The 13,254-nt window shown below is 35.8% G+C and overlaps 1 protein-coding gene across 1 annotated transcript in view; it reads right to left on the bottom strand.

Annotated features, from left to right (window-relative positions):
• Positions 1 to 13,254, bottom strand: part of LOC118745050 (photoreceptor-specific nuclear receptor) — a 321,923-nt gene that overhangs the window by 221,307 nt on the left and 87,362 nt on the right. The window contains exon 2 of the mRNA XM_036478586.1: positions 7,228 to 7,489. Coding sequence (XP_036334479.1) covers positions 7,228 to 7,489 — 262 coding nt within the window. The remainder of the gene's footprint in view (positions 1 to 7,227; positions 7,490 to 13,254) is intronic.

Below are 13,254 nucleotides of genomic sequence, written 5' to 3'. Positions count from 1 at the left end.
TTTAAAAAACTTATTAATCTTCCTACACTTGTCAGCCACAGGGAAATGCGTGGTACAATTTTTATGGCTAAATTACTGACAGGCTCAATTTCAAGTCAGCTTCTTCTGGGTGAAGTCCCCCATTTTTGAAAACTTGTAAAACTAATTTTGAATTACACGAGCCACACCGTTGCTTTTAACTCTCATTCCAGCACATTTTATATATATGATTCTCTTTTCAGCATTAAGAAAGCGATACTATCCTATCTCAATAAATGATTGACTAACAAAAAGACATAATATCAGCTAATGAATTTGGTTCTGTAGCTAAATAGTTTTAACTAGATCCCGACACTTAGCAAACTCCTGCCTGAAAAAACAGTGCGGATGGGGGGAGGAGGGCAAACGTTGGGGTTAATAATAATAAATAATTCTCACGTAGACTGTGCAGGTGAGTCTCTCGTAGAGGTCTATTGACTATTTAACGTCTCTAGCGAGATTTTTGTCTAATAAGTCTCGTTTTTTCTCTACCGTGTACACTTTATTCAGAATAAGAACAACGTAAAAATTGTAATTTTCCCGGTAATATAGTGGAAATATGTATCCGCGGCCACTGTGGTGTAGTGTAAGCAGTGCGCGCGTCTACTCCGCAGCGCCTGGGTTCAAGCCCTGCTCAAAGCAAAATCGCAAAAAAATTATAAAAAAAGAAGCGATCGCCCCTCGGCAGGCAATGGCAAAACCCGAGTGTGTTTCTGCCATGAAAAACATCTTCTCATTGAAATATAATCGCCGTTCGGAGTCGGCGTAAAAGTGTAGGTCCCACCTATTAGTGTGACAACATCAAGGCGCACGCCACAAATCGAAGGAGAAGCTCAGCCAAACACTAACATATATGTAAGCGCCAATCTATTATATTTTTTTATATCCCTGTGGGGAAAATCTCTAGTTCTGAACTGGTGCGCTTCTAGTACATTTAGACCCAGTACTGGTTCGCGATAAATCTCTTTTGCATGCAAGCAACTGGCGAATTTAACATGGCGATGTCCTAGGAAGTGTCAATTGCACCCCGCTGCATCCCTTTTTCGATAGTTCCGAACTAGTCCTAAATTCTATAGTTCCGAACCAGTTCTAGAATCGACAGACGAAAGAAAAAAGTATCATGATTTTTCAATCTTTTTGGTTCTTCCGTGTGTGCGATTTTCAGTTATTTTGGAAGAAATGTGTTTTCAATTTGAAATTAAATTTGTTTAAATGAATGTAAGAAATGTACGTTTACATACCTTTAGCTGTAGCTGAGTTTTCAGAGGTGCTCGCTGTTATTTCTTAGATTCCAGACTGTCCCAAGATGTTGAAATGTTAACACAAATTTTAGTTTTGTATTACCAAGCTATGAAAAAGCATCTGCGAAGCACAGAATAGAAGCGTATTTGAACGAAAAAGCCGCCGAACACATGTAAAGTAAACAAGCCCCCCGCTGCATCCCTTTTTCGATAGTTCGGAACTGGTTCTAAATTCGACAAATAAGATCTAGTTCGTTCTGCAACCCTTTTGCTATAGTTTCGAACTATTTCTAAATTCGTCACTTTAGATATAGATTTCTAGTGAAAAAAACTGAAAAAAATTAGTTTTTTAAAAGTACCACTTTTCGCCGATTTTGGACAGGTGGGGATCTAGTTCCTATCGGACTAGTTCGTTTTTGGCGATAAAGACCTGGTACGGAACTAGAATTTTGATTCACTAGTCCGCGGTTTCCCTACAGGGTATGTATCCTTTTAAGATGTATGTATGTGATTTCTAATGCGAAGAGGGTGACGTTTAACGCATTTCTGTCTCACGAAATCCCTGTGACAGCAAACCAAATAATAGTTGCCTTTTTTACGCACAGAAATCAGCAAAAGAGAGGAAATTCAGAGACCGAAAATGACATCTGAACTTGCAAGTTTTATTGGATTTTTACTGGATAAATTTTTACTAGTAACTATCATGATACAAAAAAGAAGGTAATTTCACTTATGACGTTTATACTTTTCATAAATTGCTCGAGTATCACTGCACCTCAACAAATAAATTTTATTATTTTTTAAAGGAATTTTTTATGCATTAAAAAATAACAACACGCAAGGTAAATTTACTTAATTCATCGTATTAACATAGCTGTTAATAAGTGAGTGCTAATTTAATATACCTTAAATTACCTTACCGCAAAAAAATTTGGCATTATATGCAGTGTTGCTTGATATATTATTATAGATATTAGGATGTTGCTTTAATTTGGATCCTTTTTAGAGGACATATGAACAAAGGAATAGTTAACAAGTAACATATCGTCAATGAAAGCACTATGGAAGCATAAACTTAGAGGGAGGTAAAAAATTTACAAATTCTTAGAGCTCCTTGTTTTAGTTTATAGACAGATAAACTACTCGCTCTACTGCTGCTGGTGCAGCGTTTCGCTTAGATTGGGCACATCCGTCCCGAGGCTGAAAATTTTCCTCCGAAAAGCTGTTGGAACAAGCAAACAACTCCTTGGTGAAGTTACCATGCACGTGGCCATCCCGAAATATGCAGCTAATCGTACTAAATAATGATGAAAATAATTGCATAAACAAACATATTATCCATGTGCATTACGCAATGTAATAGGAGTATTTTGCTAGCCTTCCGTTTTATAATTAATTTTAGAAATAAACCACTAAAAGGCCGCTATAAAATGATGCTCAAAATATATTCCTTGAAATAATTTTGGAATAATTTTTTCTTTAAGTAAAAAACCACTTTTTTGGTTTCTTCAAAGAATATGGTAGCTTCAATTTAAAAGAAAACGTCAAAAGCACAGTTTACGTCAAATGGGAGCAATGGCGGATAAGAAGAAGAAGTGAAACTACCTTTAAATATTTGTATCATGGTAACTATTTGCCAGTAAGAAAGCAGCTGATGGCATTATGCTTAGTGCACTTCGCACTAACAAAACAATTGTAGTTTCAATAAATAAAATAAACCTATTTAAATATACATATAATAAGACAGGAAATACTATTTTTCTTAGAAAATTGTATAGGAAAATAATGGTAGCCACAGCTAAATGTATAAGAATGTTTATATGCTTCAAAATGTATAACAATGTTTATATGCTTTTAACTTACCTAAAAAATCCTCTTCTTAACCGTTATCTTTATTTATTATATAGGTATATCTGTTTTTTTTATTCGTAAAGTGTTACTTAAATTTAATTACTGTTGCTACTATTACTATATTATTCCGTACTTTATTTAATTTGATTTTAGTTGAAGTTAATTTTGTAATTTTTCTGGATTATTTGTACACTGAAAGGAGCTCGCGGTTTACTGCATTTAACAAGTTAATAAATGAAATGAGATGAAAAAATAATACGTTTTGCATTTCCATACTTTCTTGCATGTTTCTCTCACTGGGAGTAAATGTTGCGTTACTTTCAGAAATTCGCTTACTGGAAAGTTACCAGATAGTTCTTTAATGGAAAGTACGAAACCACGACTAATGTAATTCTTAACAGAGATGCCTAAGACCATGCAAAATTTACACATGTATAAGTATAAGAAAGTTAAAGGTAGGGCCTTGTAAAACATTTCAAATAATTCACAATAGAATCGATCATACCAGTGTCTGAAACTATATTTCTAACGCCGGCAGATATAAATAACTTGGGGCGTTTTTTACGTCCTTTGTCAAATTATGCTGGGCTAGCCGTAAATCATACTAAGTTTGGCCCGTCTTGAGATCGGGGCACCTAGACCATTTAGATAATCAATTTATATTTTAAATTGCAGTGTAATTGTGGCTGAAGTCTATCGCATTCCGGGAAGTTAGTTCAAAATCGATTGAAAATTTCCGCGGGATGAGCAAATTAAATAAAAGCTTGTAATAAAACAAACATAAACTGAAAAAAATGCTCATAAGCTAAATAAAAATTTCAAAAACTCTTTAAGCAGCCGCATAGTAGAATCATACGGCGTACGTATTTAATAAAAAAAAACATTAAAGGATAAAGTCAAACCCCGTTTTCCTAATATTAAAATTAAATTTTTTTATTCCAGCATGTATTACTATTTCCCTTTAGTCATCGCAAATGTCAACTCACTTTATCCCTTCCCAAGAGATTGATATGGAGCTTATGAAGAATACACTTAACCAAATGTGACCAAATAACATAGTCTGCAGGAATAAACCATTTGACTTATTTGTAGGGGATGATGGTAAGAATATCGTTCAGAAGCCATGGATTATCGGAATGCATAGAGTGTAAATTTAGTTCAACGAATACGTGATGCCAGCTTTTTTTTTCATCCCTTTTGAGGAAATCTGCCTGTTAATCATTCGAAAGTGTATGCAGAACATGAGAATAACAACGGGCATAATATAATGTATAGAGAAAAAATTGCAGTGTTTGGAATTGAAAAGTTACACGATATGCATTTATGCAGAAGTGTACATGCATAAATAGTATGTGTGTAGTAGGGGTGTTGCGAATGTGGAATTTTAGACATCCGCGGATGCGAATACGGATGCGGATGTCTAACAGCTAACATCCGCGGATGCGGATTTCAAGTATTTTTAAGAAAAAATTAAATTAAGTTATTTAGGAAAATAAAAAAATGGAAAACTTAGTAATTTTTAATAATGTTTATTTTATTTAGTACTTGAATTTAAAAACTGGAACATTATATTAAATAAAAAGTAATGAGAATTGCATTGAGGATGAAAATATAGGATGTATCCTCCTAACTTTAATCTCCACTTGAAGAATCTAGCATAACGGCGAGATCGTTGTTTAAACACCGCTTACAAGCCAAAGCAGATGTGTCAGGTTTTTCCAAAGCTTTTTAAAAAGTATTCTTCATTCTCATTCCTTTGGCTGTTTCAGAATTTGGGGTACCTGTAACGTATTTAGTTTTTGTAATTCATTTTCAATGCTTCTTCTGTGCACTGTAATTTTAATTTTTTATAATAAAGTAATTTGTGCTTGGAGTAAGCTAAATATATAGGTAGATATGGAAAATAAATTATTATTTTCCAGGAATGAAAATTTTTTTTAACTAAATCGTGGCTGCCAGCCGAATCGGATCAGAATATGGTTATATTTTTATCTCAGATAGGCTGAGTTCCAAAACGTCAGTTGCAAAGCAACTATACAAAGTCACGCATTCCTAAATGCAAATGTGTAATTTTTGACGATGTGACATGCCCCAAAATGTATCGTAAAAGTTATCAATGCGTATACAGAAGCAAACTGCGCATCGCTAAGCTAATTGATACTTTCATGACATTTTGAAGTAAACAATGGCCGACGTCGAAGGGTAAGATTACATTATTCTATCTTAATACATTGCTATATTGAATAAATTAAAAATGCAGTGTATATTGTTGCAATGTGTCGCAACTCTGCATATACAAACAGTTGGAATATCGCAGTATAACAGTTTCCAAACATTGTATTGATACGTTTTGGAAGTCAGCCATAGTTACGTAATTCTTACCTAATTAAAGGTCAGACCTATAGCTTATTTATTATTAATTATTGTAATCACGGATGATGAGGGTCTCAGATAGTTACGTAATTCTTACCTAATTAAAGGTCAGACCTATAGCTTTTTAATTATTTGAGCAGCGATTCTCTTTATAGGCAAGCGTTCATCATTTCTGCTGGAAATCCCCGTTGAAGAAACTTACTCTTTGACTTTAAATAGCAAAGAACAAAGGCATACCGGGAGAGTTTTACCACAGAAGTTTTTAGCTAAGGATCCAATGTATGTATATCCATATGAAAAAAATATTGTCCGACAAGTAAACAAAATTACTGTTTTTGAAATGTTTGCTAAAAATAAATTCCCCAAAGAGCCTCATTTGAAATGATTGAAAAAAATATATGTAACATCAAAAGCAAATCACGAAAATTTGGTTTAAAATTACAGTGCACACTTAGTTCTTTCATTTCTAGTAGCTTTTTTAAGATTGGTCCAGAAAAATCATAGTAAAAAAAGAAACCAATGCTGCCTGCAAAACAAAAAAAAAAACACAGAAAACAAAAAAAAAATATTATTAAAAGGACAAAGTTCTCTTTGACGTACGTCAAAAGTCAAGTAGAAGTGGGAACTTGTATGACTGCCCATTGATAGCTCGGTTATATAGCTTAAGAAATAATATGTTTAGAGACACTTTTATCAAAATTCTATATCTATCTCTATATGACATTTGACCAGTTTTGTTACACAAATACTCCAATGTGCGGCGCCCGGGTAACACGACCACAGGCAAAACATATTGGCTAAAATTTGTCATTTTGTTTGCCATATATACGTTTTATCGGTGCACTTTTACAACATTCGCATTCGTAAAAGCTCCGCATTGATTATTACGAATGCGAAAGCGAATGTAAATGTTAAAATGAATGCGGAAGCTCCGCGGTTGTGAATGCGAATGCGAATGTTCGGTCGAGAGAAAATTTTGGGTGTACCGCTTAATCGCGTTTTTTGCTAAAACTTTCTTTTTTTATGTCTGATTTTTAAAATCGGTATATGGCGTTGTGAAGACCTCGCAGGACTATAATTGGCCATCAAACAGTTTTGGCCTTCAAACCCGTTTTAATTTATACCTACACTAATTTTGGAATTACTATCCCTAGATTTTTGTTTTCATACTGTAAATCTAAAGCTCTCAAAAAAACGGTGACGACCTTGCCAAAAATTATTAGGCTTTATTCAATTACAGATCTGAGCGAGGCCTTTTCGGTGACAAAATAATTAAAAAAATCGGGTAGCAAATAAGAAAGTTATAGTTAGCGGGTGCATAAAAATAAAATTTTTGCACCCAAAATTTTTTCTCGACATAAATATTCAAATAAAACTGGCACACGCTAAATTTTTTATCGTGATACGCCTTAATGTGCATACATACCTACATACAGGCATATATAACATGCATAACTACATATCTATGGTTAGGCTAAAATTCATAAATATTTGTGCCTTTAAAAAAGTATAGTCATAGTAGTATAATTGCGATCTAAAGTAACTCATAATCTTTATTAATCGATAAAATAGAAACAATAGCTGCGTTCCAGATGCTTCAAGATTTGCAGGTTTTTACAGGAAGTCGTTCCAGGTGACCACCTCCCATAAGGCTTATTAATGGAGAAAACAGCTGTTCCTGCAAATCGTGAATTTCGTGAATATCGTGAAGCATCTGGAACGCAACTAATAATAGCAAACTAACCTGTAGATGAGTTTCCGGCGAACGCTTCTTTTGAAAAATCCTGAACAACCATTGCAGGCTAAAATCCCATAGTGTTTTCCAGAGCTGGTATCTCCACAGACCACACAGATCAAGCCTAAGTTTTGATTTTTCGAACGCGCAGTTGCCATGGATCCGGCCTGCTCAGCGCATACAGCCGAATTCACCGTTGAATGCTGACTCCAAGGGACCAATCGATTCTGTGGCGAATAGCAAACTCTGTTTGTGTGCGTGCTAAGTATTTCTGCAATAAATAAATACACTTGCTAAGTTGGTTTCAATTAAATTCTGTTTTATTGAATTGCAAATGCTCAAATGCTATTACTCTTTGTACTATCCGCCCTCTCACCGACTCTATCCTCTTACATATTTAACTTGTACATATACTTGTACAGTTGACTTTGCATGCAACATGCGTATACATACATATGTACACGTATTCGCTGCCACAATTCTCTTATTTTCTAAGTCCTCCGTACCTATAAGTGAAGTGTAGCTGCCGACCCTGTGAGTAATCTACAAATTTATTTACACATTCAATTAGGGTGCCATTAAAGCCTCGCGTCAATCTGTGCACAAATTTTTCTCTGGGGACAATTGTTTCGCCATCACACCCTAATTTGATTGTAGTGATTTTTTGATGCACTTAACCCCGCAAAGGCAAAACGCCGGCGGTCTCATTTGTTACGCCTGGCTGGTAATTTCATCAAATATATTTAGCCGAAAAAGTACCAAGTGTTGGCCACAGTCGCCGGGATTAACGTCATATGCTTGAATTTTATGTTGTTAATATTATTAAGATGATGTTTTTGTTATTTCTGGTGCATGTGATGTGCTTGGCATCGCCCTAATGAAAGTGTTAAAGTTTTAAAAACCTCACTTTCGTCTAAAGTGGATAACAATATGACATTGGAGTGCGAGAATATCAATATGCGTACATACATAACACATAGATTATATATATATATTTGCTAGGGTGTCAGAAATTTTTTTGGAGAAATTCGAACGCATACCACCTAAATTATTTTCTTTTTGACCTAAACAACATACAACATATACATATGTATGTACATATATGTACGTATGAAATTGTACAGACGATAATCCGTTCCAATTTGAAGTTTTGGTTCCGAAGTTATATGTTGATACCGAATTTACCATAAGACTTCTAAGCTCATATGAAAAATTTGCCTTGTGTATTGCCCACATAAAAGGGAAGCTCAATTGCAGTAAATCTACGATTTATTTTGCAGTAATTTGAAACGGATATTTTTGAGAATTTAATAGCTGTTTTCGTATTCTTATCTGAAATAATGGCCAAATGTTCATATTACTTAATTGCATTCTATGGGCTATAATTTAAGGCTATTTTAAGGAATGCTGAAATTCGGATGCGAAGCCAAAAAATGTGCAAGAGAGTTCTTAAATTAAGAAACTTATTATCGTGGTAAAATGAGATGCCTTCATACCTAGGCCTCAGTGCTACCCGTCATAAAACATGCATATGTATGTATGAATGTATTTATCATTATTCCCAGAAAGCAATTCGGCTGCTAACAGGAAACACCCGACCAAACACTTGCTGTAAGCAGAGCCACCTTCTAGATCTTAAGCAACGTGCACCGAGATACAACCACCATGTTTACCAACTCTAACGTCGTGAATGCCGTCATCGGAGTTCAACCCCACCGATTGCAGGCGAACAGCTTCAGCTTCATCGAGAAACCCGAGTGACTCTGGCGCAATTAAGGTTTGGATACTGTAACATGTTAAACTCTTACTTATTCAGGCCCCACCCCAAAACACCCAATATGCATATGTCCAGCTAGTGAAGGCAACCCCACACGATTCTCAGTTGCTTCCCTTAAACCCACTAGCCAATCGCCCTTTGTCTTTGGTTCGATCCTGTTAAATAATATGTTTCCTGAACCTGCCGTTAGTTGAAATTGGCCTCAACTGTTCATAGACTAGTCACTAGTCGATTTACGCAGGGCTTAGAAGTGTAGCGGCAATAACAAAGGTCCAGGTATCACAGACGATAATAATGAAGGCAGGATCTGCAGGCCCCTATTCAAATGAAATAAACCGCATTCGCAAAGTCAAAATTCACACATAGATCTAGTGGCCTGTCAGGGTAGTACAGGGTGATTCTATAAGACCGCAGATTTTCTATCATAAATAAAACACAACACAAGTTTTCTAAATAATTTTTTTATTTTAGCATCACTTTTTCGTTAGTTCGGGCTAAATACCATTTCTAGTGCTTATGATTTCGTTCTTAAGCTCTGGAATCGTCTCGAGCTTATTGGCATGACCATACTTTTACTCCATACTTCCACATGCGAAGACGCTCGGGTGTGGCCAGGTTTTTCACAGACCCAGTTCGAATTTCTGCACCAAACGACTGATTGTTGACAATATGGCTGTTTATCTTTACCAAAGGGATCCCGCAATACGCGAAATGTACTTCTTGCAGAACGCGCATTTACATAAAACGTTTCGGCAATTTTTACAAGTTGTTTAACTGAGTATCGCTCCATCACTCAGCTTTACAAAGCCTGTAGTATCATATAGTAATAATAATCATATAGTAATAAGTATCATATAGTAATAATAATAGATTGGCGCTTACACATAAGTTAGTGATTGGCCAAGCTTCTCCTCCGATTTGTGGCGTGCGCCTTGATGTTGTCACACGAAGAGGAGGGACCTACAGTTTTACGCCGACTCCGAAAAGCGATTGTATTTTCATGAGAAGCTGTTTTTCATGGCAGGAATACACTCGGAGGTTTGCCATTGCCTGTCGAGGGGCGACCGCTGTTAAGCAAAAACCTTTTTTCTAATTTTTTTGCGATGGTGCTTTGACCAGGGCATTTCGCCGACATAAACGGGGTTAGATCGCCGAAACAACAGCCCTTGGTCGGGTAAAACCCCAGTCATTCTAGTACGTAGAACCGCATGTCGTGAGAATGTTACTTTTTTCGTCGTTAGAACTGGTTCGGAACTATAAAAGAAAATGTTGCAGAGCGAAGAGAGCCGTGTTAAACACGCCAGTTGTTTGCATGCAAAATAGATTTATCACGAGCCAGTACTGGCTCTAAATCAGTGCTAGCCAAACAGAGAAGTCTTAAAATGAGAATGTATTAGAATGTGTTGGTGGTAATGCACTGCAAAAAATTTCTGTGTTGTATTTCTTATAATAAAAACTTCGGTATGTTTTTTTTTAGCATTTTTTCATTGGGCGATACTTTTTAGAGCTTAACAACATAGAAACATAAAGCACAGAAAAAAGTTAACGGCCCTAAGAAAGAAAACAGTTGGTAAAATTTGTGTACTTTAACTTTTTTGGGATAATTTAAATGTGGATTTCTGAGCAAAAAAGCTAACGTGGTTCGAGGACTTTGAATACTAAAAGAAAATTTCGTTAATTTCAAGTAGAAATTAAATGAAAATATATGGGCAAATCTAAAAAACAGGAAACCTTGGTGTTATTTAGCTTTATTTTCACTGTTGTAAACTAAATAAGCTGGTTGCTTTTGGATATAATTCATTGACGTATACTTGAAGCCTTAAAAAAAAATTTGGATGAATTTGCTGCACAACTTTTGAATTATAGGTGTTTAAATAAAAAATAATAATGAAAACAAGTGAATTTTTTATGTAATTTTTAAGAGGGGCAAAGTTAACTATGCTATAACTTTTGAAGCACACCATATTCTGATTTGGAGTTCCTATCTTGTATTCGGTGAGTACGGTCATAACCGCTAAGCTCCCGGTATAACTAATGCAAAGTATTGTTCTCGTTAACAAATAGTGTGTGAACGAAAATAGAAAAAACAAAACAAAAACAAAAAACATTACATTTATTTCATGACCGATGATAATAAAGCCAACGGTACTCGTGATGACAGTGAAGGCTGGCAAATCGCGTACCAGCCTAAAGCAACAAAGCGTAAAAACATTGACTCTCCAAAGCTATTAAAAAACAACAAAGGATCAACGAAACTCCAAACAATTCAAACCGGTTTGCATCACTGGATTTGAACATGCCAAATGATGACTTCAACGCTAATGCAGAAGAAGACTCATTACAAACTACTGCAGTTTATCACAAACCACCTCCGATTTTCATACCTCAAGTAAATGGCATTACTAAAATGGTGAACAGCTTTTCAGCTATTATTGGTAGAGAAAACTTCACCTACAAGTCTGGCAGTGACGCACAAGCAAGGGTGATGACTGCAAACAGTGAATGCTACAGAAAACTTGTGAGCCATCTAGATTCCCATAATATTGTTTTTCATACATACCAATTGAAAGAAGACAAGCCATATCGACTAGTTATAAAAAACATTAATTTTTCGACCCCTATCGATGATATTAAACACGAGCTAGCTAAAAATGGGCATACTGTTCGAAATATGGTGAATGCAAAAAGTAAAATTTCTAAAATGCCGATGTCAATATTCTTTGTGGACCTTGAGCCCTCTGCAAACAATAAAAGTGTATACGATGTCAATCGCTTGTGCAATGCTGTAGTTAAGATTGAGCCACCTAAAAAATGTAACGACTTGGTACCATGCCATCGCTGCCAAGAATTTGGTCATACCAAGCAGTATTGTAAAAAGCCGTTTAGGTGTGTGAAATGTGGATTAGACCACCCCTCCTCCCTTTGCGAAAAAAATAAAGACATTCCACCAAAATGCGTTCACTGTCTTCAAAATCACACCGCCAATTACAAGGGTTGTAGAGTTTATCAGGAGTTAGTATGTAAAAGGGACACTACTAATAATAAGCCAAGGCCCAACTTAGGTAATCGCTCAAACGCTGAGCAACAATTTTACAACAAAAACGTTAGCTTTGCAGATATCACAAGGGGACTACATAGTTCTACTACAAACAGCAATGGTAAATTAGAAAAACTCGAAGAAATGATTGCCAAACAAATTGAGTTAACCACAACATTAATAAATATGATGTCCTCTCTCATAACAAAGTTATGCAATTAAGCCTTAAAATAGCAATTTGGAACGCCAACGGACTGAGTAACCATAGATTGAAAATTGAATACTTTTTAAAGTCTTACAACGTCGATATATTACTAGTTTCTGAAACCCACTTTAATTCTAAGTCTTTTTCCAAAATAAACGGATTCGATCTCATTACTTCAAACCATCCTGACGGTAAAGCCCACGGTGGTTCGGCTATTCTCTTAAAGTCATCACTAAAATACATCGTTCTAGAGCCTGTCTCAGTACCTTCCCTTCAAGCTGCTTCTGTGAAAATCCCAACCATCAATGGTGAGATTGTCATAACTGCATTGTATTTGCCACCACGATTCAGCATAAGCAAACAAACTTTTAAAACGTTTTTCGACAAAATGGGTCCAAGATTTTTAGCCGGCGGAGATTTTAACGCCAAGCACCCATGGTGGGGATCGCGTCTTACGAATCCAAAAGGGCGTGAAATGTACAAGTATATTACTCAAAGTAACTTAAACGTTTTGTCAGCTGGCAGTCCCACATACTGGCCGAGCGATTCTAACAAAATCCCCGACCTGATCGATTTTGCAGTTTATACCGGCATCGACCCAAATCGTCTTGAAATTTTTAATAACGAAGATCTGAGTTCAGATCACTCTGCTCTCATTATCAATATGAATATGCCTGTTTCTCTCACACCTCGTAATCAGCGTGTCCTAAGTAAAAGGGCGAATGTACCTGTTTTTCAATCTTGGATGGAATCTCATGTAAACCTTAACATGGAAATAAACTCTATCAGAGACTTAGATGATGCAGTGGAGAACTTTACTCAAAAAATACACGAAGCCGCTTCGCTAGCTTCCCCAAATTCGAATAAATCGACCAATACACACCGAAATAATAAGGTACCATACTCATATGAAGTAACTCAGCCGGTTCGAAATAAGAGACGACTTCGAAGAATCTGGCAAAATAGTAGAAGTCCAGCTCACAAAACTTTACTCAACAAAGCAATCAAAGAATTAAA

Source organism: Rhagoletis pomonella, unplaced genomic scaffold, assembly GCF_013731165.1.
Source record: "Rhagoletis pomonella isolate Grant_MI unplaced genomic scaffold, Rhpom_1.0 Rhpom_scaffold_00008, whole genome shotgun sequence".
Lineage (NCBI taxonomy): Eukaryota > Metazoa > Arthropoda > Insecta > Diptera > Tephritidae > Rhagoletis > Rhagoletis pomonella.
This window is presented reverse-complemented; position numbering and strand designations above follow the sequence as displayed.